The 24,652-nt window shown below is 55.5% G+C and overlaps 3 protein-coding genes across 3 annotated transcripts; 2 read left to right on the forward strand and 1 right to left on the reverse strand.

Moving 5' to 3' along the window:
* Positions 1 to 25: 25 nt before the first annotated feature.
* DXO (decapping exoribonuclease) lies at positions 26 to 2,503 on the reverse strand. Its single transcript, XM_023188883.3, has 7 exons — positions 2,144 to 2,503; positions 1,530 to 1,891; positions 1,123 to 1,358; positions 817 to 1,036; positions 554 to 689; positions 322 to 416; positions 26 to 237 (listed from the first exon to the last, which is right to left on the reverse strand). The coding sequence occupies exons 2-7, from the start codon at positions 1,883 to 1,885 to the stop codon at positions 90 to 92; spliced, it is 1,191 nt and encodes a 396-aa protein (XP_023044651.1). The 5' UTR covers positions 1,886 to 1,891; positions 2,144 to 2,503; the 3' UTR covers positions 26 to 89.
* On the forward strand, positions 2,062 to 9,863 carry STK19 (serine/threonine kinase 19). The gene is made up of 7 exons (XM_023188847.2): positions 2,062 to 2,727; positions 2,861 to 2,997; positions 7,391 to 7,486; positions 7,838 to 7,977; positions 8,872 to 8,969; positions 9,072 to 9,219; positions 9,419 to 9,863. Exons 1-7 carry the CDS (start codon positions 2,178 to 2,180, stop codon positions 9,462 to 9,464), a joined length of 1,215 nt encoding a protein of 404 aa, XP_023044615.2. The 5' UTR covers positions 2,062 to 2,177; the 3' UTR covers positions 9,465 to 9,863.
* Positions 9,864 to 10,465: 602 nt separating this feature from the next.
* On the forward strand, positions 10,466 to 24,652 carry LOC111531048 (complement C4-B). Its single transcript, XM_026448122.1, has 41 exons — positions 10,466 to 10,576; positions 10,708 to 10,906; positions 11,115 to 11,316; positions 11,526 to 11,596; positions 11,675 to 11,763; positions 11,982 to 12,064; positions 12,235 to 12,331; positions 12,470 to 12,575; positions 12,666 to 12,798; positions 13,213 to 13,328; positions 13,428 to 13,607; positions 13,750 to 13,932; positions 14,064 to 14,249; positions 14,405 to 14,563; positions 14,817 to 14,943; positions 15,112 to 15,186; positions 15,446 to 15,643; positions 15,735 to 15,846; positions 15,939 to 16,009; positions 16,266 to 16,405; positions 16,518 to 16,727; positions 16,969 to 17,020; positions 17,122 to 17,211; positions 17,346 to 17,555; positions 17,735 to 17,810; positions 17,968 to 18,124; positions 18,222 to 18,338; positions 18,444 to 18,615; positions 18,844 to 19,076; positions 19,152 to 19,319; positions 19,698 to 19,757; positions 20,788 to 20,881; positions 20,979 to 21,165; positions 21,280 to 21,370; positions 21,466 to 21,540; positions 23,029 to 23,131; positions 23,298 to 23,387; positions 23,472 to 23,570; positions 23,753 to 23,836; positions 24,099 to 24,231; positions 24,375 to 24,652. The coding sequence occupies exons 1-41, from the start codon at positions 10,512 to 10,514 to the stop codon at positions 24,514 to 24,516; spliced, it is 5,235 nt and encodes a 1,744-aa protein (XP_026303907.1). The 5' UTR covers positions 10,466 to 10,511; the 3' UTR covers positions 24,517 to 24,652.

Genomic DNA, 24,652 nt, shown 5'->3' on the forward strand with positions numbered 1-24,652 from the left:
ATGACTCCGCTAAGAAGACAGCAGAACCTCTTAGAAATATGCTTTTATTCTCTGTACACAGAGATATGACTGCCCCCCTCTAAACATCACTATTTGGGGGAGGGAGTCTTGGGGGGTGATGGGAAGTCCTGAGTCATGGCTTCCACGTACCATATAGGCAGGAAGGCATAGGGTGCATCTCGGTGTACAGACACGGTGACTGGGCCACCAGGCTCCCAAGAGAAGAGGTGAACGAGCCTGGGGGGCAGATGGAGGAATCAGTTGAGGACCAGAGGCTGGATCCTGGGATCCAGAGAAGATGGACAGAGCCGAATGCCTCACCTGGGGTCATCCTGGACCACCGTGCTCTGGGCAAAGCTAAGGAAGGCGGCACAGAAGTTCATGCACACAGAGGGATTCCAGCCGTCACGGTCATTCTGGAGCAGGCAGAGGAGACAGAAGATTGGCAGTGGGGGTGGTGGGACGAGGGGAAGGCAGGCTGCTGCCCTGGACGCTAGACCTGTGGTCTTGGTGTTTGGGGATGCGGGTGGGAGCTGCAGCATCATTCCCTTACCCTGACATAGTCAAACATCTTCATGGTAGGAAAGGTCTTGAGGGAAGAGACAAAACCCTCTGGGTTACGGAAGCCAGCAACAACATTCGGGACCCCTGGGAGGAATGACTGAGCCCACCATTTCAGGAGCTTGTGTCTGTCAGGAAAAGCAAGGGGTCAGTGGGACCCCTCGTCCACCCTCCATTCTGCCTTCACCCTCCTCCCCAAGTCCCTTTCCCAGCCTTCAAGTCTAAGCTCTCGCCCTGCCCACCCCTATCCTGAACCTGTAGAAGCTCCTCCATTGGCCAGGGCTGTGCATCTCCTTGGAGGTCTTGAGCTCCACATAGCAGGTGGGGGGCTGTGTGGATGGGGTCTGGGGGTCTGTGCAGTCTACCTCCCCTGAGAAGAGCAGAGGGTGGCTTCCCAGGCGGCTGCGTAGCACAGAGCAGAAGGCCACGTTGGTGTTAACCTCCCCAGAGGGGTCTGGGGAGCTTCCAGGTTTGTCTGCACAAGGAGAGAAGCAGCAGCAGGGGTGGGGGGCTCTCAGTCTCTGGGAAGGGGAAGGGGGCTATGAAGCAGAGGCAACTCACCTGCACACATGTACTGCTCAAATTTGTATCCCATGTACATAAGCTCCCGGAGGAGCGGTGGCCGAGCAAGCCTCTGGGCCCGGGCGCTCGGCGTCTCCACCTCACTCAGGTATAGTGTTCCCTGGAACCGAGAGGCTGCCAGCTGCCAACCCTCCTGCCGCTCATACGGTGTCGTCAGCAATTTTGTCAGGTGCCCCCGCCACGTCACTATGGCCTCTGCCAGCCAGCCTGGACCCCTGAGAGGCAGGAGTTACAGGCTGAAGGTCTGACACAAGCATTAGTGAGATGTTCCCCTCGAAGAATAGTCTGTTTCTTCTAAGGACTGATTCTCACCCCGGCTGTGGCTCTCCTAATTTTAGAGGGTAGGTACGGGTCTCCAGATACACTGCCTGCCACGCTTTGCTCACCCCTCCAACCGGCCTCGGTGTTCCAGGAGCCAGCACAGCAGGTGGTCCAGCCTTTCTTGGACCTCCTCGTCCCGGGGCTGGTATCGATCCGGGTATCCGTCTCTGAGGTCAAAGTTGGGGCCTGGACCGTTAGTGGGGGGTGGGCTATAGTAGCGCAGGGCTCGGGCATCTCCATGGTACTGGCGTTGAGCATCCAGGGAGAAGCAGCCCAGTTCCGAAGGGCGCCGGTAGAAAGGAAAGGGCCCAGAGTAGAGGGCAGGGTCTGTGGGCAGAGAAGGTGCTGGACGGGGTAGTTTGTTCCGAGGCTCAGCTACCTCTGTCTTCTCAGCTCCTCTCTTGGTGCCCCTGGGATCCATGAGGTCCTAAGGGAAGCAGGGGGACAGAGTTTTCATTTTACAGAGGAGGCCTGGAGAAGGATGACTGGTTTAGGACTGGTTTAAGCGAGCCACCTGATCGCCAGGTTCTGGCCTTGAAACATTCAGGCCCCTCAGACGCCACAGCGGCCAAGCTCTCCTCCTGCCTTTTTCCTTGCCCTTCACCCACCCTCCCTCCAGGTCTTCCAAATGCAGTGAGGTTAGGAAGGACGCCTGCGCTCAGATCAAGAATCCAGTTACCTCAAAGCTCCCCAGCTTCCACCTCCGCAGGGCTATGACGTCATGGCAGGCACACCAGAGGCCGAAGGATGCAAAAGTGGTTTTTCTGCTTTCGATGATGCAATCATTCAGCGACAGTGGCGGGCAAACCCCTCCTGGGGCGGGGGAGGTGTGCGCTTTACCAAGGAGGTTGATCCCAACGTGGCCACCGGCGCCCCTCAACACCGCCCAGGAGTCCCCAGGCGTGCGTGCCCTTGGAGGGAGCCAATCCGCGGTCGGCGTGGGGCCCTGCCTGGCGGACGTGGTGCGGGTATCTGCGTCGCCACCGCCCCTCCCAACACTGACTGGCCTGAGGGATGACAAGTTGACGCCCTCTTCGTCATCACCTGGTCTAGGAGGGACGCCCGGGGAGACCGTACGTCACTGTTCTGCGCCGGAAGACCCTATTTTCAGGTTCTCTTCCCTCCATTCCTACCTCTTCCCCGGTACCATAAAATCCCGGGATATGAGCCGAAAGAGGCATCACCTGGTCCCGGAGACCTTTGGAGTTAAGAGGCGGCGGAAGCGAGGGCTTGTGGAGTCGGATCCTCTTCGTGGCGAGCCAGGTAACCATGGCAACCTCTGGGGGCGGGGCTAAAGACCCCGGTTGGGTGGGGCCTCGCTTCCGGTAGCCGAGAGTTTTGTTAGAACCGCGTCTCCGCCCCAGTTCCCTGTCTCTGACTCGGTTTCTCGGTCCAGGGTCGGCGCGCGCGGCTCTCTCAGAGCTCATGCAGCTGTTCCCGCGAGGTCTGTTTGAGGACGCTCTGCCGCCCATCGTGCTGAGGAGCCAGGTGTACAGCCTTGTGCCTGACAGGACCGTGGCCGACCGGCAGCTGGTGAGGGGCGTCGGTGCGACCGCCGGAGGCCCCTTTCCCGACTCCTAAAATTTCTTGTCCCTCAGTCACTCCGCCAGCTGTTCAGCAAGCATTAGGCCTTTCAGGGGAGGGCACTATTCCGGGCACTGGGGTGCCACAGAGATCCTGTTAAATGGGCCGCAGGCAGTACAGGGCATTTCAATCATGGAGGGAGAAGAACGAGGCGTTTGGGGAAACCGAGTCATGGGGCATGGTACGAACATAGAGCACTGGGAGTGCAGGCAGACGTCAGATCATGACAGGCCTTGTACATCAGTGTTGTTTTCATCTTACACTGAGGCGATGGGCTGGTAGAGAATGTCATAGAGAGAGGGAATGGTGTATTGGAGGTAGTGGATGAGGCAGGGAGGTCAGCTAAGAAGATACTGCATCTGAGAAGTGGTGAAGGCCTAAATTAGGTCAGTGCAGTACGGAGGGAGAGGAGAGTGAGGAAGAGGGAGGAGTCCAGGACAACTCAGACTTTCCAGATGTGGCTGGTGGTATTAGGAGCACATTTAGTTGTTGGACTACAAATAATGTGTTTAATTTTGTACAAGTTGAGTTGATGGTGCATGTGGAGCATCCAAAGACAAACGTATTAGACAAGTGGATATTAGAGTTGGAGATAATTCCGGGCCAGTGATAATAGAATTACAAGTCATGGAGGTGTGAATAGCAAGTGGTTAATTCTGTGGATGTGGTGAGATCCAGTAGGAAGAGTGGGTAGAGGAGTGATTTCTAACCTTTTTATAATCTTTAGGAGGTGATAAAAGCTATGGCTATTTCTCTCCAGAAAAATGCACGTATGCCACATATACATAGGATGTATGTACAGTTAGGGGGGAAATATTTCACTAATCTTCTGAGGTCCATGGTTAAGGACTCCAAGTTTGAGTGGAAGTTGATAGGGTCAAATCCACAATGCTGGGAAACACTGTCATTGAAGGCAGTGTTACTGAATGTATGAGCTGAGTTATGCCTGTGTCAAAATTACATGGGCTGCTTATTTAAAAAATACAGGTTCCTGGGACTCATCCAAGGTTAATGAGTTACAATCTCTTGGGGTGGGATTTGGGACTCTACACTTTTGAACTGCCTCAAGTCCTTTTTAAGTGTGCCTTAAAATTTGAGATCCACTGACATAAAGGGAAAGCAGAAGAAGAGGAATCTGTGACAGAGGCAGAGAGGGAATTGCCTGAGTTCAGAGGAACCCAGAGGCCGGAGTGGTGGCTCACGCCTGTAATCCCAGCACTTTGGGAGGCCGAGGTGAGTGGATCTCTTGAGCTCATGAGTTTGAGACCAGCATGGGCAACATGACAAAACCCCATCTCTACAAAAATACAAAAATTCGCCAGGTGTGGTGGTATGCGCCTGGGGAGGCTAAGGTGGGAGGATTGCTTCAGCTGGGGAGGCGGAGATTGCAGTGAGCTGAAATAGCACCACTGCACCCCAGTCTGGGTGATAGAGCTAGACCTTGTCTCAAAAAAAAAAAAAAAAAAAAGTAACCCAGGAAGAAGCCTATTGTAAAAGTAAAGAGATTTTTGAGAAAGTGAAGTAGTTGGCAGTATTAGAACCTGTAATTCAAGACAGTGGTCTAAGAAGAGAGAAGAGGTAAAGTAAAATATAAACTGAAATCTAGGCTGAGTGTGGTGGCTCATGCCTGTAATCCCACCACTTTGGGAGGCTGAGGCAGGAGTATAGCTTGAAACCAAAAGTTTGAGACCAGCCTGGGCAACAAAGTGAGACCCCGTCTTTACTAAATAACTGAGACCCCATCTCTACTAAATAAATAAAATAAATTGAAACACAAAAATTCTTAGCTGAGCATGGTGGTATGCACCTGTTGTTCTAGCTGTTTGGAAAGTTGAGGCAGAAGGATTGCTTGAGCCCAAGAATTTGAGGCTGCAGTGAGCTATGATTGCACGACTGCACTTCAGCCTGGGTTTCAGAGTGAGACCCTGTCTCTAAAAAAAAATGAAAACACAACCAAAAAAAACCCAGAACTGAAATCTGTCCATTGGATTTAGCAGGTAGAAGGTTAATAGTGATCTTTCAAGAAAAGAGGGAAGAAAAGGAAGGCAGTCTGGCTCTCCCTTGAGGTGAGCTAGTCTCCCTCACTATGTCTCCTGTGAGGAAGCATGCCAGATGAAACCACTCCTTAAGAAGTGTTTGTTGTTTTTAATATATTGGTGTTAGCTTTTATTTTTAAAAACCTTTAAAAGTTGCCAAATGAAAATATAAACATATATAATTTAAATGATGTTTATAAAGCAGATACCCATCTAGCTATTCCCTAGGTCAAACTATAGAACATGGCCAGTATCCCACATATATTCCTCTCTGATCAAAATGTCTCTGATCAGAGTGTCCCTGGGAGGTGACTGCTATGGTCATTGTTCCCTTGGTTTTCCTTTTTTTTTTTTTTGAAGTGGAGTCTCATTCTGTTGCCCAGGCTGAAGTGCAGTGGCACGATCTCAACTCACTGCAACCTCTGCCTTCCGGGTTCAAGCACTTCTCCTGCCTCACCCTCTGGAGTAGCTGGGACTACAGGCACATGCCACCATGCCCAGCTAATTTTGGTATTTTTAGTAGAGACAGGGTTTCATCATAATGGCCATGATGGTCTCGATCTCCTGACCTCTTGATCCGCCCCCCTTGGCCTCCCAAAGTGCTGGGATTACAGGCATAAGCCACTGCGCCCGGCCACATTTTGTATTTTTAATAGGTATGGGATTTCACCATGTTGGCCAGGCTGGTCTCAAACTTTCCTGACCTCAAATGATCCGCCTGCCTTGGCCTCCCAAAATGCTATTTTTTTGTTTGTTTGTTTGTGTTGTTTTTTTTTGTCTTTTTGATAAATCCCCTATTACTTGTCTTTTGGGGTTTCTTTATTGTCTCTTTGAGTTTTGTTTCTTTATGCACCTAGTTACTTTTGAAAATGTTCTGGGCAGATTTGCCTAGATTAATAAATGCACTCCATGTTCCAATTACTTTTTTTTTTGAGACAGTGTCTCACCCTGTCACCCAGGCTGGAGTGCAGTGGCACGATCTTGGCTCACTGCAACCTCCGCCTCCTGAGTGCAAGTGATTCTCCTGCCTCAGCCTCCCAAGTAGCTGGCGTTACAGGCACCTGACACCACACCCAGCTAATTTTTGTATTTTTAATGGAGACTGGGTTTCATCATGTTGGCCAGGCTGGTCTTGAACTTCTGACCTCAAATGATCACCCTGAGCCTCCCAAAGTGCTAGGATTACAGGCATGAGCTACCGTGCCCAGCCCCAGTTATTTTTATTTTTATTTTTTGAGATGGAGTCTCATTCTGTCATCCAGGCTGGAGTGCAGTGGCATGATCTTGGCTCACAGCAACTTTTGGGTTCAAGCAATTCTCCTGTCTCAGCCTGCGGAGTAGCTGGGACTACACGTGCACACCACCACACCCAGCTAATTTTTGTATTTTTAGTAGGGTTTTGCCATATTGGTCAGGCTGATACTGAACTCTTGACCTCAGGTGATGCACCCCCTCCCCACCTCCCAAAGTGCTGGGATTACAGGTGTGAGCCATCTCACCCGGCCTACTTAGATGTTATATTAGTGGTAATTCCTGTTATCTTGTGAGCTCTTTAGTGTCTAAACAATTTTTTTTAAGAGACAGAGTCTCACTGTGTTGCCCAGTTGCAATCCTAGCTTACTACAGCCTCAAACTCCTGGGTCAGGTGATCCTCTTGCCTCAATCTACCGAGTACTAGGACTACAGGTCTCTGCCAGCACGCCTGGCTAAGTTTTTACATTTTTTGTAGAGATGGGGGTCTCACTGTGTTGCCCAGACTGGTCTTGAACTCCTGTCCTCAATTGATCCTGCTACCTCAGCCTCCCAAAATGCTGGATTACAGGCATGAGCCACTGTACCTGGTCTTAAACAATTTTTAAATAACATTTTATCCAGCATTTGTGTTAATTTTCAACAGGTGTATTAGTTCTTGCTGTATTCTCGTAAACAGAAGTCCTGGTTCATTTTTATTTGTTTTAAACATTGAATCCCATACTCCTCCCCACCTTACCCCACCCAGAATTTTCCTGTTAATGTTTTGAAGCCAGAGCCTGCAACTTAGTCATTATTTTATCTTAGTGTCTGGTCTTAGAAAATTATATTGACTGTTTGACAGACCATAGATAAGGCAGGTGGATGAGAGAGTGGGTAGCTAGTTGGAAAAGGCTGCTTGGTCATTTACCTGATTATCTTCTCACACAGTTTTTTCTTTACTAAGAGAAATTTGCCCCAATATTGGCAAAATCTCCCTGCCTGAGAGTGCCCAGAGTATAGCAGAGTATCTTACCCTGATACCCCTCTTTTCACTCTCTTCTCTGTGGAGACAGAAGGAGCTTCAAGAGCAGGGGGAGATCAGAATTGTCCAGCTGGGCTTCGACTTGGATGCCCATGGAATTATCTTCACTGAGGACTACAGGACCAGAGTATGTGACTATGTGTGTCAGGGGTGCCAGGGGCAGGGAACAGGTTGGGGGAGATAGGGAAGTTGGGAAACAGAAATAAAAACAAAAGAAAGAATTTCTCTGCCCCCACATCCCATGGAGAGGGCACAGGGCTAAGTAAGTAGTAATATGAGGGAGAGAGACAGGAGGTAAAGAGGAAGGAGCGAGAGGGTAAAGAGTGGGGAGAGAAGGGAGAGGAGGAGGAGGGGGAGGAGGAGGAAGGGTATGAGAGGTGGAAGGATCTGAGCAGGAGGTAAGACAGGAAGAGAAATGCTGTCCTAGGGGTGGAGAGTGAGGGTGGGGACAGACCATGCTTCTCATCTCTGCTTCTAGGTCCTCAAGGCCTGTGATGGCCGACCGTATGCTGGGGCAGTGCAGAAATTTCTAGCTTCAGTACTTCCAGCCTGTGGGGACCTTAGTTTCCAGCAGGACCAAATGACACAGACCTTTGGCTTCAGGGACTCAGAAATCACGTGAGACTTGTGGAACCAACAAAGTCAGGCATCTGACGCCTCCCTGGCTCCCTCCAGTTCCATGCAGCCTGTCCTTTTGCTTTTTTGGTGAACCTGCCAGAAAAGCTGCCAAAAGGCTGACTCTTCTTTTTAATAAAATGACCCAAGTTTTTATTCCTCCCCACAAGAGAGGAGACCTATCTTACCTGGGGCCTTAGAAAGAGCCCTGGAACAGAATTCAGTCCTTGGTGGCTTATCAAAAGCACTCAGGGACCTGGCAGGAACCGTAAAAGCTTGATGTTAATCATACTAGGACTAAGAGAATAGAGAATGATAGGAGTTGGGATACCCCTAAACATTCACATTAAAACAAAAAAAAACCCAAAGCTAAAAAACAACTGGGCAGGAGCTAAAGAAAAATATAATTTTGAGAGGCTCTATCTGCCTCAGGCCTCCTACTTTGTAACCCATGGAATATGTGAAAGTATTTGAAGAGCTGTAGCACCAGTCTCACATGGGCAGACACACTCTCAGAGAGATGTGGTGGAGCCTTGGCGTGGTTTACCTAGGTAATGGCAGGAGCACAGAAGACCCTGATTCCTCTCCTCAGTCCTGAGACTGAATGTGTGTCAGGACATGTGGTCAGGGAAGAGAAGCTATTTAAATGAATGAGTAATAGTAGCAGGAAAAGAGAGTGGAGGGAGGGCAGTCCACGTAGGGGTCCTGGAACAAGCAACTGCACCAACAGAGGCAGTTGGTGCAAGACACAACCACCCCAGGTTGGGGTGTTGTTATACACTTTCTCTTGTGTGGTTGCCCATGTTTCTCGAGACTTGTGTAAATATTAATGGATGAGGAGGGCAGGTTGTTCTCAGAGCCCAAATCTCATCTCTGCTGGCTTCCCACTGCCCTCAGGCATCTGGTGAATGCCGGAGTCCTCACTGTCCGAGATGCTGGGAGCTGGTGGCTAGCTGTGCCTGGAGCTGGGAGATTCATCAAGTACTTTGTTAAAGGTATCCCATCTGCAGCTCAGACCTGCAGCCCCTCACCTTTTGGTGACTCCTCAGGCCTCTACGCCTTATTCACCTTTCCCTTCTCCTGTGCCACTTCTCCAGGGCGCCAGGCTGTCCTTGGCATGGTCCGGAAGTCCAAGTACCGGGAGCTGCTCCTATCAGAGCTCCTGGGCCGGCGGGCTCCTGCCGTTGTACGGCTTGGTCTCAGCTACCATGTGCATGACCTCATTGGGGCCCAGCTAGTGGACTGGTGAGTCTTGCCCTGGCCTCTGGCAGATGACGGAGCAATGACCCAAGGTCGGATTTCCTCCCAGCTCATGCTTAGTTCCCTAGTGAAGGCCAGTGGATCTCATTCTCTGGAACCCGGGAATACCCCTTCCCAAGTTCTAAGCTCTCCTCACAACTTGAGCCTAGGTGTTTGGCTCCAGCCTTGTCTTTCTCCTGCACAGCATCTCTACCACTTCTGGAACCCTCCTCCGCCTGCCAGAGACATGAAGATTCTGCTCATCATTGCTCAGCTCCCCAGAGTGGGCCTGGAGGGGACTGGAATTGCTACATGATGGTGGCTGAAACAGGGTCACCTTGGGAAGGCTTGGGAGCCAGGATGCGTGTTGGGCTCTCGTGTATGCAAAGGGTCAGATGTGGCTGCTGCTGTTTGCCTGGGCTCTGACCCGGTGGTGGGGTTTGAGCAGTGCTTCTCTGCCCTTTCATGGAAAGTGGAACCAGAAATGGTGCCAAGGCTGTGGCTGTTCCCTTTTGTGTAAAATGGTGCTGTTATTACTCTGTCTTGAAATAGGAAGGTGGGATTTCTGGGGAGGCTGGTGAAGGAGGGCAGGGTTCTTTTCCCTACGTGTCATGTTAAAATTGCCAAATAAAGTACTTCTGCCTGTGGTATTTTCTGGATGTCCTTTATTTACTGTGACGTGTGTTTGGGTGCCTTGTTTAGGGGTAGAGGTGAAGTCTGAGCTTTGCCTCGTTCAGAGAGGAAAGGGGTCAGGGGTTCACCAGACCACTCTGCCTGTGGAGTGGTACGGGTGTACCTAATCTCCTAAACCCTGGAATTTCTGTTAGGGCCTAAAAAAGCAAAAGCCTAGTATTGTTCAATTTGTGTTGGAATGAAAGTAAGAGACAAGTGTCTTAGAAACCTGTCACTGTTTTGTGAGGGCCTTTAAATATCCTGCACTCGTGGGCCATGTTGGGCCCTTGTACGGCCATGTACACATGAGCTCGTGTGAACCTATACCCTGATACAGATACACCTGGTAGGGGAAGGTGCTCAGGCACTGGAATGAGGGGTTAACAGGGAAGGACAGGGTTATTTGTGGGCCAAGATTCAGAGATTCCCCTGGAGACCCAGGTGTCCGGGGCGCCCCCACAACACTGGGCCTGAGGCCAGTTGCATTTCTTGGCTGTCACGTGGTTTCCCAGCTTAGCTGGGCTGGGGGAGGAGCAAGGTCCAGAGTCAACTCTGCCCCAAGCCCTAGCTTGGCCAGAAGGTAGCAGAGGGACAGACGGATCTAACCCCTCTTGCATCCTCCAGCCATGAGGCTCCTCTGGGGGCTGATCTGGGCATCCAGCTTCTTCACCTTATCTCTACAGAAGCCCAGGTCCTGGAGGCGGGATGTTGGGCGCTTGGATTGGGGCAGGGCTGGCAACAGGACCCGATTCAGGAGTGAGGGAGAGCAGGGTTGGAGGGTCAGAGCGAAGTCTGACTGCTGATCCTGTCTGCTCTCCCCAGGTTGCTCTTGTTCTCTCCTTCTGTGGTTCATCTGGGGGTCCCCCTATCGGTGGGGGTGCAGCTCCAGGATGTGCCCCGAGGACAGGTAGTGAAAGGATCAGTGTTCCTGCGAAACCCATCTCATAATAACGTCCCCTGCTCCCCAAAGGTGGACTTCACCCTTAGCTCAGAAAGAGACTTCGCACTCCTCAGTCTCCAGGTAACTAGACCCCACGCCCTCCTGCTGCTTGTGGGGGCCTCCCGCCCTGTTCCCCTCTGTCTTGTAAGTGTCTTCATCTTCCCACCGGCCTCCTCCCCTCCTGTCTTCCCACCCTCGCATTCTCCTTCTATGTTTCTCCCTTGGTCTCTGTCCTTTTTGGCCAGCTCTCTCTTGCTCTGTGACCCGCTCCGTCTCCCTCTCCTGACAGGTGCCCTTGAAAGATGTGAAGAGCTGTGGCCTCCATCAACTCCTCAGAGGCCCTGAGGTCCAGCTGGTGGCCCAGTCACCATGGATAAAGGACTCTCTGTCCAGAAAGACAAACATCCAGGGTGTCAACCTGCTCTTCTCCTCTCGCCGGGGGCACCTCTTTTTGCAGACGGACCAGCCCATTTACAACCCTGGCCAGCGGGGTGAGTCTCAGCCCCAGGGCCTCAACATTGAACCCCCTCCAAGCCCTGTCAGGACGAGTTTGGTGTCCCCTAAGTGAGATAACCTGAAAGAAAGTGCCACATGGGAGGGCTGCTTAGGAAATACTTGTCCCCCACTCCCTCTGTGGAGTTGGACCCACTCTCCCCTTGCACATGGATCCCTGCTCACCTCTGTCCCCCTCCTCTCCCAGTTCGGTACCGGGTCTTTGCTCTGGATCAAAAGATGCGCCCGAGCACTGACGCCATCACAGTCACGGTGGAGGTGAGTCCCCGACCTCTGGCCTTCCTGATCCTGGCCACTGATGTGACCTCCTGCCTGTGACCACTTCTCCCCTTGCAGAACTCTCACGGCCTCCGCGTGCGGAAGAAGGAGGTGTACCTGCCCTCGTCCATCTTCCAGGATGACTTTGTGATCCCAGACATCTCAGAGTGAGCTCTCCCAATGTGGGGGCTGTCCCCAAGCTACACCACCCCAATTCCTGTTAGGCTCTCCACCTCCCACACAGAGGCACGTCCCGGGATGCCCTGGCCCTCAGCCTCCTGAGCCTCTGGTTAACCCCCACAGTCCTCTTCCCAGGGAAGCAGGCCTCTGGCTCTCCGTGCCCCATTGCACAGATGGGCTGAGCGCCTTCCTTGTCCATTCTCAGGCCAGGGACCTGGAAGATCTCAGCCCGATTCTCAGATGGCCTGGAATCCAACAGCAGCACCCAGTTTGAGGTGAAGAAATATGGTGAGAGCTGGAAACTGGAGGGACAGGCAACTGCTTTCCTGAAGGAAATAAGGGTGGGAGGAAACACAGTGGGTGCAGCTCAGGGCAGGGAGACATGGGTGCCACAGCCCTGGGTGGAGGGGAGTCTTTGAGCTAGAGTCTGACCTGCCTATCCCTTCACCCTGGGTCAGTCCTTCCCAACTTTGAGGTGAAGATCACCCCTGGAAAGCCCTACATCCTAACGGTGCCAGGCCATCTTGATGAAATCCAGTTAGACATCCAGGCCAGGTAATACCTCCCTCCCCACCTCTGCCCGCCAGCACTGGGTCCTACTCCCTACTCAGTATGAATGGGCTCCTGCTTCCCTGCCCTCAGGCCATTATTCCCCCCAGCCCTTGGCCCGCCCTCTTCTCTCTGTCATGACAGGTACATCTATGGGAAGCCAGTGCAGGGGGTGGCGTATGTGCGCTTTGGGCTCCTAGATGAGGATGGTAAGAAGACTTTCCTTCGGGGGCTGGAGAGTCAGACCAAGGTAGGAAGGAGAATAGGGGCTGGGGAGGGGAAGGGGCAAGGGAGGTGAGACTCAGTCTCACCCTATGTCCTGTTTCTTTCTGTGCCCCAGCTGGTGAATGGACAGAGCCACATTTCCCTCTCAAAGGCAGAGTTCCAGGATGCCCTGGGGAAGCTGAATATGAGCATTACTGACCTCCAGGGGCTGCGCCTCTACGTTGCTGCAGCCATCATTGAGTCTCCAGGTGAGTGACTTTCCCTCATGGTAACCCCAGACCTCGCCTCTGACCTCTGAGCTAACCCTCTGTCCTCCAGCACCAACACCACGCCACTTCTCCCACCTCGTCTCAGACTCAAAACCAGGAAATACCCAGGAGACCTGGTCTCTCTCCAACTCTGTCTCTGTGACTCGGCCCTTTTCTCTGGCTCAATTTATTTATTTATTTGCTTGTTCTGCTCATTCATTCACTCCTCCAGTGGACATGTGTTGTTCAATGTCCTGTGCTGGGCCTCAGCATGCACAGACAGGAATACGGCGGCCTGTGCCCTAGGAGCTCACTGACTTGTGGGAGGGAACCACTCAAGCCACTCTCCACTTATCCTCCTGTCCTTCTCTTCTTGGGCTCTGTCCCCACCTCTCTCTCTCCTTTGTCTTGCAGGTGGGGAGATGGAGGAGGCAGAGCTCACATCCTGGTCTTTTGTGTCATCTCCCTTCTCCTTGGATCTTAGCAAGACCAAGCGACACCTTGTGCCTGGGGCCCCCTTCCTGCTGCAGGTTTCTTCCAGAGGGGAAGGATGAGTAGGGAGGGGGTGGTAGTTAGGAGGGCTCAGGGTCTGACCACTCTCTTTTGCCTGCCCTCTTTTACCTGCCTAGGCCTTGGTCCGTGAGAGATCAGGCTCCCCAGCGTCTGGCATTCCTGTCAAAGTTTCTGCCACGGTGTCTTCTCCTGGGTCTGTTCCTGAAGTCCGTGACATTCAACAGAACACAGATGGAAGCGGCCAAGTCAGCATTCCAATCGTTATCCCTCAGACCGTCTCAGAGCTGCAGCTCTCGGTAGGACTCCTCGGACCCCTGGGAGATGGTGGGGGAAGGGGAGGAGGGTGAGCTGGGGTCCCGAGGATCCATGGCTTGACATGGGAAAGTGGGGTGCCTGGCTCTGAGCTACTACCCTATTCGCACCTGCCCCTCTCTCCAGGTATCTGCAGGCTCCCCCTATCCAGCCATAGCCAGGCTCACTGTGGCAGCCCCACCTTCAGGAGGCCCTGGGTTTCTGTCTATTGAGCGGCCGGATTCTCGACCTCCTCGTGTTGGGGACACTCTGAACCTGAACTTGCGAGCCGTGGGCAGTGGAGCCACCTTTTCTCATTACTACTACATGGTGTGCATGAGCTGGGAAGTCGAGGAGGGCTGGGGTGCAGGGAAGAGCCCTCTGGGTGGGGCTGCGGGGTTCAAGGCTGGGGCCATTCCATGAAGAGGCAACCACTCTTGTCCCTCCCCTTCTTGGCCCAGATCCTATCCCGAGGGCAGATTATGTTCATGAATCGAGAGCCCAAGAGGACCCTGACCTCGGTCTCCGTGTTTGTGGACCATCACCTGGCACCCTCCTTCTACTTTGTGGCCTTCTACTACCATGGAGACCACCCAGTGGCCAACTCCCTGCGAGTGGATGTCCAGGCTGGGGCCTGCGAGGGCAAGGTGACTGGGATCAGGCGAGATGGCACTTGTGCTGAGGGGGTTGAGGACAGGGTGATTGCCAACAGGGCATGGATTTAGCTTGGGGGGGCAGTGACGATACTGGGACTGAAGGAAGCTCTCTCACTCTGACCACCCCCGCCTTTGGCCCCTGCCAGCTGGAGCTCAGCATGGACGGTGCCAAGGAATACCGGAACGGGGAGTCCGTGAAGCTCCACTTAGAAACTGACTCCCCAGCCCTGGTGGCGCTGGGAGCCTTGGACACAGCTCTGTATGCTGCAGGCAGCAAGTCCCACAAGCCCCTCAACATGGGCAAGGTTTGTCCAGACCCTCTCCCCAGCCCTCCCACCCCTCCATGGCTCATCCCCCTGCTGCCCTGAGCCCTGGGCTCAGCCCTGGGATCCCACTGGGGCTCCCCACAGACTCTTCCGCACTTGGTCCTGTGGTCTCCATCTCCTCGCTCTGTATCCTTTCCTGTCCCTCCATGCACTGCCCTCTCACCTGTGCCGAGTGCTTGGTCCTGCCCCATCAGCCATGCTTGGCTCCTAGCATTCCTGCCTCTTCTTGCAGGTCTTTGAAGTTATGAACAGCTATGATCTCGGCTGTGGTCCTGGGGGTGGGGACAGTGCCCTTCAGGTGTTCCAGGCAGCGGGCCTGGCCTTTTCTGATGGACACCAATGGACCTTCTCCAGAAAGAGTGAGAACAGAGAAGGAAGGGGAGTGGGTGGCAGGAAGATAAGGAAGGAGGAAGGGCCCGAGGGGGCCAGGTAGGAAGAGTCGGGGCGGGAAGGGCTGGGCAGGGGAAGGCGGGGAGGGGAGGAGGCTGAGTGCCTGACGGCTGGACTGCAGCCTTGCTCTCTACCAGCACTGGGCTGTCCCGAGGAGAAGACAACCCGGAAAAAGAGAAACGTAAACTTCCAAAAGGCGATTAATGAGAAATGTGAGTTGTGGGTGCCTAGGCAGCAGCTTGGGCTCTCCACGTGGGATCAAGGTTGGGGGTCTGCCTCTGCCCCTCGCCTCCTTGCTGAACCAATGTGTGGTATTTGGGGCCAGAGATCCGAATTCCGGGATTACAAGTGGAAGGGTGGGCATCTCTCTCCACCAGCCTCTCTTATGTTGCTGGTCTCAAGGGGTCTGAGCGGGGGCTGAGGTGTATGTCCCTTTCATCCTCTCGTGCTCACCCCCACCTGGCCCTGCAGTGGGTCAGTATGCTTCCCCAACAGCCAAGCGCTGCTGCCAGGATGGGATGACACGTCTGCCCATGACGCGTTCCTGCGAGCAGCGGGCAGCCCGAGTGCAGCAGCCGGACTGCCGGGAGCCCTTCCTGTCCTGCTGCCAATTTGCTGAGAGTCTGCGCAAGAAGAACAGGACCAGGGGCCAGGTGGGCCTCCAACGAGGTGAGGGGCTGGGTGGGGCTAGGGCACAGGTGGCGGTGCTTGGAAAGGCAGAACGGCCCCCTCCTCACTCCCGTCCACCGTGGTCCCCCAGCCCTGGAGATCCTGCAGGAGGAGGACCTGATTGATGAGGATGACATTCCCGTGCGCAGCTTCTTCCCAGAGAACTGGCTCTGGAGAGTGGAAACAGTGGACCGCTTTCAAATGTGAGAGTGTTTGCCGGCCCAGCCTTGTCTCTGCGCTGTGTCTGGGGGCCAGCCCAGGGTGTGACGGAGCTTCTCTGCCTTTCCCTACGCAGATTGACACTGTGGCTCCCCGACTCTCTGACCACGTGGGAGATCCACGGCCTGAGCCTGTCCAAAACCAAAGGTGAGGTGACCTTGTCTGGGCCTCAGGTGACCCCGCTTCCATTTCCCTCTACCCCAGCTCCCTGTTCCCTTTGCTCTTAGTGTAGGAAGAGGGTCCGGTGATCTGGGGAGACCTGTGCCAGCGTGCAGCTGGCGAAGGCCAGAGGTCAGAGGCAGACTGAGACAGAGCTGGGTCACCCGCCCCTCCGTCCTGCGGCCCTGAAGCTTTGATGGCCCCTCTGATCACTGCCCTTCCACCCACACTTCCCTTCCCTCAGGCCTATGTGTGGCCACCCCAGTCCAGCTGCGGGTGTTCCGCGAGTTCCACCTGCACCTCCGCCTGCCCGTGTCTGTCCGCCGCTTTGAGCAGCTGGAGCTGCGGCCTGTCCTCTATAACTACCTGGATAGAAACCTGACTGTGAGGTCCCGAGGGAGCCTGAGCATACAGGGGTTGGGGAGCCAGGGTCCAGTGAGGGGTGGGGAGCCTAACCGGGCCGGGACTCTGGCCATCCTCGTTTTCCTGCCCTCAGGTGAGCGTCCACGTGTCCCCAGTGGAGGGACTGTGCCTGGCTGGGGGCGGAGGGCTGGCCCAGCAGGTGCTGGTGCCTGCGGGCTCTGCCCGGCCTGTCGCCTTCTCTGTGGTGCCCACAGCAGCTGCCGCCGTGTCCCTGAAGGTGGTGGCTCGAGGGTCCTTCGAATTCCCTGTGGGAGATGCCGTGTCTAAGGTTCTGCAGATTGAGGTGAATGGAGCACCCCTGAATACAAGTCCCTGGCCCCCCAGCTTTGTCCTCCACCCTCAGCACTCTCTCTGCTGGCCAGGCCAGGGGCCCAACACCCAAATCAATGCCTTGGTCTATTCACATCTACAATTCTGATCCAACTCTGTCCCTGGAGTTGAAACTCAAAGTCCTGGGGGAGTCTGCACTGGCAGGGCAGGCTGCAGTCCTGTGTGACCCCACAACCATGTTTTCCCTGAGCCAGAAGGAAGGGGCCATCCATACAGAGGAGCTGGTCTATGAACTCAACCCCCTGGGTGAGTGGCCCTCTACCTCCAGCCATCGGTTTCCTAAGTGGGTACAGGTGGTGGGGGATGTGGACAGCAGGACAGGCTGCCAACTTCCCCCATTTCCCCAGACCACCGAGGCCGGACCTTGGAAATTCCTGGCAACTCTGATCCCAATATGATCCCTGATGGGGACTTTAACAGCTACGTGAGGGTCACAGGTGGGAGCGCCCTTTAGACCCTTCCCAGTGGCCACCTTCAGATTCATGTGAGACCTATGGATCCCTGCTTGGTCCGACTCCCGGTGAGCCTCTGACGCGGAGCCTCAGACCTCCACCCTCTCCCTCCCATGTAGCCTCAGATCCATTGGACACTTTGGGCTCTGAGGGGGCCTTGTCCCCAGGAGGCGTGGCCTCCCTCTTGAAGCTTCCTCAAGGCTGTGGGGAGCAAACCATGATCTACTTGGCTCCGACACTGGCTGCTTCCCGCTACCTGGACAAGACAGAGCAGTGGAGCGCACTGCCCCCCGAGACCAAGGACCACGCTGTGGATCTGATCCAGAAAGGTTCTGGGTGTGGGGGCAAGCAGGAGGGGGGCCAGGAAAGGACAGTTACTGGAAGATGGACAGCCCAGGAGGCTACAGAGGGAAAGAAAGGGGGCCCCTGATGGGGATGGGGAGCACGGCCTTGGGTTCAAACAGCAGAAGGGTGAGTGTCACCTGAGCGGCCTCCTCTCCTCTCCAAGGCTACATGCGCATCCAGCAGTTTCGGAAGGCGGATGGTTCCTATGCGGCTTGGTTGTCACGGGGCAGCAGCACCTGGTGAGGTTGGGAGAAGGGTTCCAGGGCTCTGAGGGGGTCAGGGCCTGGGCAGGGGCGGGACAGAGCTGGTGCAATGGGAGGGTGAATAACCAGGCACCTGGGGCGTGGGCGTAGCCATAAGCAAGTCCTTATCCCCAATCCTCCTTCCTCCCTCCAGGCTCACAGCCTTTGTGTTGAAGGTCCTGAGTTTGGCCCAGGAGCAGGTAGGAGGCTCACCTGAGAAACTGCAGGAGACGTCTAAGTGGCTTCTGTCCCAGCAGCAGGCTGATGGCTCGTTCCAGGACCCCTTTCCAGTGATACACAGGAACATGCAGGTGCGGGCCTGCTGGGGTGGCCCGAGGGGCACCTGTAGGAGGAGTCTCTTTGCTTCTTCCCCCTCCTGTTTGACATCTTCTTTTCTCCCCTCACTAGGGGGGTTTGGTGGGCAGTGATGAGACTGTGGCACTCACAGCCTTTGTGACCATCGCCCTGCATCATGGGCTGGCCGTCTTCCAGGACGAGGGTGCAGAGGAATTTAAGCAGAGAGTGGTAAGGACAGTGGCGTTTCTGCCCTCCGCTGGCCCCCAGTTCTCCCTCTGTTTCCGCAGGAACCCAGGAGTCCAGGCCCCAGCCCTTCGTCCCGTTTTCTTCCAGGAAACCTCCATCTCAAAGGCAAACTCATTTTTGGGGGAGAAAGCGAGTGCCGGGCTCCTGGGTGCCCACGCAGCCGCCATCACGGCCTATGCCCTGACACTGACCAAGGCCCCCGGGGACCTGCGGGGTGTTGCCCACAACAACCTCATGGCAATGGCCCAGGAGACTGGAGGTGAGGGACAAGGGGCTCCTGGCAGTGAACCTGAGTCCCAGGGGACCTTAGGATCCCTGAGTGTGCCCAGAGGGAGAGGATGGATGAAGACTCAGAGGAGTAATCAAGGTGTAAGCAGGGGTGTGTTGGGGGAGAATCAGGAGAGTCCAGGAGGCAGTGACTAAGGGCCAAGGGACCAGGCTCTTCTCCCTGCCCTCCTATTTACTTGTGGTTTCCCTTCCCTTCCAGATAACCTGTACTGGGGCTCAGTCACTGGTTCTCAGAGCAATGCCGTGTCGCCCACCCCGGCTCCTCGCAACCCGGCCGACCCCATGCCCCAGGCTCCAGCCCTGTGGATTGAAACCACAGCCTACGCCCTGCTGCACCTCCTGCTTCACGAGGGCAAAGCGGAGATGGCAGACCAGACTGCAGCCTGGCTCACCCGTCAGGGCAGCTTCCAAGGGGGATTCCGCAGTACCCAAGTAGGGGCCGCCCCCGGGCTCTGGGGGTGGGTAGTCCTGAGAACAAGCGCTTGAGTCCTGACCCAACCTCCCTAGGACACGGTGATTGCCCTGGATGCCCTGTCTGCCTACTGGATTGCCTCCCACACCAGCGAGGAGAGGGGACTCAATGTGACTCTCAGCTCCACAGGCCGCAGTGGGTTCACGTCCCATGCGCTACAGCTGAACAACCGCCAGATTCGCGGCCTGGAGGAGGAGCTGCAGGTGAACCACTCCCTCGCTGGGTAGCCAGGACACCTGGGCCTCGTGGCCAGGTCAGAAGCCGTCCCCACCCTCCCGTCCGTGGAATCCCCGCAGCACTTCTTCCTGGGGTCCCTGGGGGAAGACTGACTTCCTGTCGGTGTGACCTGGAGCTCTGAGCTTCAGTTTTCTCACTTGTAGAGTAACATATGCAGAGTTTACCCTACAGGGTTGTTAGAAGGCTGAAGTGAGATAATTCACGTGCTAGTATAGACTTTGTGGAAATGTGAGGTGGGGAGAGGAGGTGGGGCTGTTTTGAGGAAGGAGACGAGTTATTGGAGCTGCAAAAATAGGTTTGCTTGTGCCCCTCTAACATGGCCTTCCCTTTCCTGTTGCTGAAAGTTTTCCTTGGGCAGCAAGATCAATGTGAAGGTGGGAGGAAACAGCAAAGGAACCCTGAAGGTGAGGGCCCGGGAAGGGGCAGGGCCGGGCACTGGCGGAGGAGACGGGTGTAAAGTGAGAGGCCTGTGGGCAGAGGCGCATGGTCCGGGGAAGGAGGCAGACACCTCAGGGTTGGCGTCCCGTGCTTCCGTCCTGGGTGTTCTTCCCCCTGCTTGCTCTCCCCATCTCTGGGTACCTGTTGTTTCCTTTACCTGCCTCAGTGCTGATGGCCCCGGATCCCACTCCTCAGCCCAGGCCTCTTCCCTCAGCCACAGGCCCCACTTGTCCCACTCCCGCAGCACCTCAGACGAGGCGTGTCCCAAAGCCCTTCTTCACTGTGTGTCTCTTGTCTGGCTGATGGGAACCCCTGCCAGCCAGGAGCCCGGCCACTACTCCAGAGGCCGTGTTAGTGGCCCCTCTCCCAAGCCTGTCCTTATGTCCCTAGTGACTCCTCCTCTGCTCCCCTGCTGCCTGTGGCCCTTGGTGCTTGCATCCTAGATTCTGTGCTAACACAGCCTTCTCCCTACCTGGAACTTCTCTTTAACTCCCCTGTCTGCTCGGCTGTCCACACGGCAGTGACACTGACCTTCCAAAAGCCCCAGCCAGATCAGCCTTGGGGAAAAGTCACACCCCCTGCCCGTGGCTCACATGGCTGGGCCTCTGCCCACCTCTCCGGCCAGACAGATCCTGTCTACACAGATCCCCGTGCCTTTCCTGTCCTTCCCTGCTGCTTGGCCCACAGGACAAACTCTTTCTCCTCCTTCAAGCCTTGGCCAGAAGCCTTTCCTGAGCTTTTCAGTCCAGCCTCTTCCCAGCACAGTCTAGAGTGTTGGCCTCTGGGGGCAGGGGCCTGCTTCTTTACCTTTCTGTCTCACCCGGCGCCTGTGGCAAATCTGGTGCCACTCCTGTGTGTGGCCTGTTCAGTGACGGGGATGAAAAGGGGCTGAAGGCCTCAAATCCCATAGCCCGGGGAGATGCCCTTAGGTATGGCACCAGAGAGGTCTGTGGCCTCAAATGTCCTGCGTCCTCTCCCTGTCCCTTGCTGAGCCAGGTCCTTCGTATCTACAATGTCCTGGACATGAAGAACACGACCTGCCAGGACCTGCAGATAGAAGTGACAGTCAAAGGCCACGTCGAGTACACGAGTGAGTGTGTGGCTTGGGAGGCCTCGGGGCCTGGCAGGGGCTGGTGCAGGGAGCCAGGTGGCCATCCCAGCCCTCTTCACAATGCTTCCCCGTGCAGTGGAAGCAAACGAGGACTATGAGGACTATGAGTATGATGAGCTTCCAGCCAGGGACGACCCAGGTGCCCCTCTGCAGCCCGTGACACCCCTGCAGCTGTTTGAGGGTCGGAGGAACCGCCGCAGGAGGGAGGCGCCCAAGGTGGTGGAGGAGCAGGAGTCCAGGGTCCACTACACCGTGTGCATCTGGTGGGCGCCGGGAGCTGCCCTGGGCCAGGGGAGGGAGGGCAGGACCCAGGCTGGGGCTGGGCTTCTGGAACCCGTGGAGGTAGAACCTGGACGACAGGTCACATCTCTCCACAGGCGGAACGGCAAGGTGGGGCTGTCTGGCATGGCCATCGCGGACATCACCCTCCTGAGTGGATTCCACGCCCTGCGTGCTGACCTAGAGAAGGTGTGGTCAGACCCCAGGGCAACCCCCTCTACCCCGGTGCTGAGCCCTGTCATGTGCAGGGCCTGTGACCTGTGACCACCTCTCCTTTTCCACAGCTGACCTCCCTCTCTGACCGTTACGTGAGTCACTTTGAGACCGAGGGGCCCCACGTCCTGCTGTATTTTGACTCGGTGAGTGGGGAGAGGTGACGCAGGAAGGGACTCGATGGCACCGGGTGTACTGAGTGTGCGTTAGGAGATTTCTCAGGAGATAGCTGTGTCAGCGGCCGGTGCTCTTGGGGACTTGATGTCATCAGCGAGAAGGAGGAGGATGTGAGCCCGTGAGACACAGAAGAGTAAGGGGCAGACCTGCAGGTGGCAGGGGCCAGTGCCAGTCAGCGGGGACCCTCGGGGCTTGAGAGGGATGCTTCGTAAAGCCGGTTTTATTCAGCTTGAGGGGCTGCCTTTGTTTTTTTTTGAACTTCCTTTTTTTTTTTTAATATTAAAGTGTATTTTCTTTTGCAAAGTGATGGTGGTCATAGATGACAGCTGTATTTGTCTTTTCACGGCCTTATTTGGCTAAAATAGTTATCAATCTTCTTATGGCCTTCAAAACATTTTTATTTCTTTCTTTCTTTATTAAAGACAGGGTCTCGCTCTGTCGCCCAGGCTGGACTTGAACTCCTGGCCTCAAGCGATCCTCTGGCCTAGGCCTTTCAAAGTACTGGGTTTACAGGCCAGAGCCACCTTGCCCGACCTTCAAAAATGTTTTTTGAACATTTACTGTAACCTCTGGGAGAAAATGTGAGAAAGGCGTGGTGGCTTTCATTAACCAGATGTTTGTAGGTCAGGGAGACCCCTACCCAGTGTGTGCGGAGGGGCCAGCCCCCATCAGCTGGGGAAGCCTGGCTGCCACATCTGGGTTGAACTCAATGGAAAACACAGAGCCAGCAAGATTCCCGGATGGGGAGCTGACGGCGCGGCAGCCCAGCTCAGGAGAGACACTGGCACGGCACCATGTGGACTGGGCCCGCGTGGGCGTGAGGAGGGTCAGGCCTGGGACCTGAGTCGGGGGGTCAGGCAGGATGACAGAACCTGCAGTTAGGTGATGGCAAATAAAGGAGGACCCAGTTGTATCCATGAGAAAGATGAGCTGTCCGGAGGGTGAGTGGGTTTGGGGGCAGGCAGAGTGCCTTGGAGAACTTACAGGTCCTGCCAAAACCCTCATGCAGAGATGGAGCTACAAGTTCAGTTTGGGAATCATCAGCCTGGAGTGGTTTAGTGGAAGGCAGGGAGTGCTTGAGGCCCCCACAGGGGAGCACTGAGGAAGCAAGTTCCGAAGGAGGGAATGTAAGAAATGACCAGCTCAGAACCAAGGGTGTTCCAGAAGCTAACCCGTAGCTTAGGGACAGTCTCACAGAGAGCATGTCCATGATGCAAGACTCTGCTGCGGGCCTGGGGCCGTGAAGACTGGCGCAAGGTCACCCTCTGGGAAGTGAAGTCACCAGAGACCTTGCGGAGCAGCTTTGAGAGTTGTCTGAGTAGGAAGGTAACAGAATGTGAAGGACACTGGAGAGAAGGCCAACAGGAAGCAAACAAGAACAGGCCAAGGAAATCCAATATGGGTGCTGCAGGGCCCAGGGAGTGGGTCCCTCATCTCTCCTCCCCACGCTGGGCCAGGTCCCCACCTCCCGGGAGTGCGTGGGCTTTGAGGCTGTGCAGGAAGTTCCCGTGGGGCTGGTGCAGCCGGCCAGCGCAGCCCTGTACGACTACTACAACCCGGGTGAGCACTGCGGGGCACCCTGGAGTTCGGGAGAGCTGTGGCATAGGTGCCCTCCTGTGGGACAGTGGACACTGGGGTAGTGTGGGGGGCAGAAAGCGCTGGGGCTCCCTGGGACTGAGGAGGCAGAACAGAGGGACCCGTGCCCTAACTCCTCTCTGTTCTCCAGAGCGCAGATGTTCTGTGTTTTACGGGGCACCAAGTAAGAGCAGACTCCTGGCCACCTTGTGTTCTGCTGAAGTCTGCCAGTGTGCTGAGGGTGAGACTGAGGGCCTGGGGCGGGGCAGTGGAGGTGGGATGGCCGGGGACCCCCCCCACTGTCTGATGGGGCCCCCGACTTCAGGGAAGTGCCCTCGCCAGCGTCGCGCCCTGGAGCGGGGTCTGCAGGACGAGGATGGCTACAGGATGAAGTTTGCCTGCTACTACCCCCGTGTGGAGTACGGTCAGTCTTCCCACCGAGGCCCTGGCCTGCCCCTCCCTCGGGGACTGGCTGTTTTGGTCTCTCTGGGTGTAGCCTGCCCCTCGTACAGGTCATGGATGCAGCCTGTTTGCTCTGACACCAACTTCCTGCTCTCTCAGCCTCAAAGTGACTCATCTTTCTCCCTTCTCCTAACCCCCTCTTAGGCTTCCAGGTTAAGGTTCTCCGAGAAGACAGCAGAGCAGCTTTCCGCCTCTTTGAGACCAAGATCACCCAAGTCCTGCACTTCAGTATGAAGGAACAGGGAGAGGCGGGCAGGGCTGGTGGGAGACAGGGAGGCTGAGGTCTGGCTGAGGACCTGACCATCTGGAAGGGTGAAAATCCCCTCGGCGTGTCAGAAGCCCTGGGCTTGGCCATAAATAGGGAGGCAGTGGCACCACTCCGTGGGGGCGGCGAAGGTGGAATGAGAGGAGCTACACAGAGCTGCTGGCCTGGGCTCGCCCTGCACCTTCTCTTCCCCTCTGACCACTTTTGTGCACGTCATCCCCGCAGCCAAGGATGTCAAGGCCACTGTTAATCAGATGCGCAACTTCCTGGTTCGAGCCTCTTGCCGCCTTCGCTTGGAACCTGGGAAAGAATATTTGATCATGGGTCTGGATGGGGCCACCTATGACCTCGAGGGACAGTGAGTCATCTGATCCCCTCAGTCTCTTGCCCTCCCCATGCCTCGCCACCTAGGCCTTGCCCTTCGGAAGCCAGATGCCTGTGCTCTCTGTTCCCAACTGCCATCCTCCTGAGCCCTGCTGACTGCCCCTTTGCCCCCTGCAGCCCCCAGTACCTGCTGGACTCGAATAGCTGGATTGAGGAGATGCCTTCTGAACGCCTGTGCCGGAGCACCCGCCAGCGGGCAGCCTGCGCACAGCTCAACGACTTCCTCCAGGAGTATGGCACTCAGGGGTGCCAAGTGTGAGGGCTGCCCTCCCGCCTGCCCCGGGAGGAACCTGAGCCTGGGAACCAGGAAGCTGGAAGCACTGCTGTCTCCGCTTTCCTGAACACAGCCTGGGACCAGGGCATATTAAAGGTTTTTGGCAGCAAAGCGTCAGTGT

The sequence above is a fragment of the Piliocolobus tephrosceles genome, chromosome 5 (genome assembly GCF_002776525.5).
Source record: "Piliocolobus tephrosceles isolate RC106 chromosome 5, ASM277652v3, whole genome shotgun sequence".
Lineage (NCBI taxonomy): Eukaryota > Metazoa > Chordata > Mammalia > Primates > Cercopithecidae > Piliocolobus > Piliocolobus tephrosceles.

Bases quoted from the DNA above. Each gene is read 5' to 3' on its own strand.
- DXO (XM_023188883.3), bottom strand. From the start codon at position 1,885: ATGGATCCCAGGGGCACCAAGAGAGGAGCTGAGAAGACAGAGGTAGCT. The intron at 690-816 runs GTTCAGGATAGG...TTTTCCTGACAG, and splicing joins CAATGGAGGAGCTTCTACAG to ACACAAGCTCCTGAAATGGT. The intron at 417-553 runs GTAAGGGAATGA...TGCCTGCTCCAG, and splicing joins AGATGTTTGACTATGTCAGG to AATGACCGTGACGGCTGGAA.
- LOC111531048 (XM_026448122.1), top strand. From the start codon at position 10,512: ATGAGGCTCCTCTGGGGGCTGATCTGGGCATCCAGCTTCTTCACCTTA. The intron at 14,250-14,404 runs GTGACTGGGATC...GGCCCCTGCCAG, and splicing joins CTGGGGCCTGCGAGGGCAAG to CTGGAGCTCAGCATGGACGG. The intron at 15,847-15,938 runs GTGAGAGTGTTT...TTCCCTACGCAG, and splicing joins ACAGTGGACCGCTTTCAAAT to ATTGACACTGTGGCTCCCCG.
- STK19 (XM_023188847.2), top strand. From the start codon at position 2,178: ATGACGTCATGGCAGGCACACCAGAGGCCGAAGGATGCAAAAGTGGTT. The intron at 2,998-7,390 runs GTGAGGGGCGTC...CTGTGGAGACAG, and splicing joins CCGTGGCCGACCGGCAGCTG to AAGGAGCTTCAAGAGCAGGG. The intron at 8,970-9,071 runs GTATCCCATCTG...CCACTTCTCCAG, and splicing joins CATCAAGTACTTTGTTAAAG to GGCGCCAGGCTGTCCTTGGC.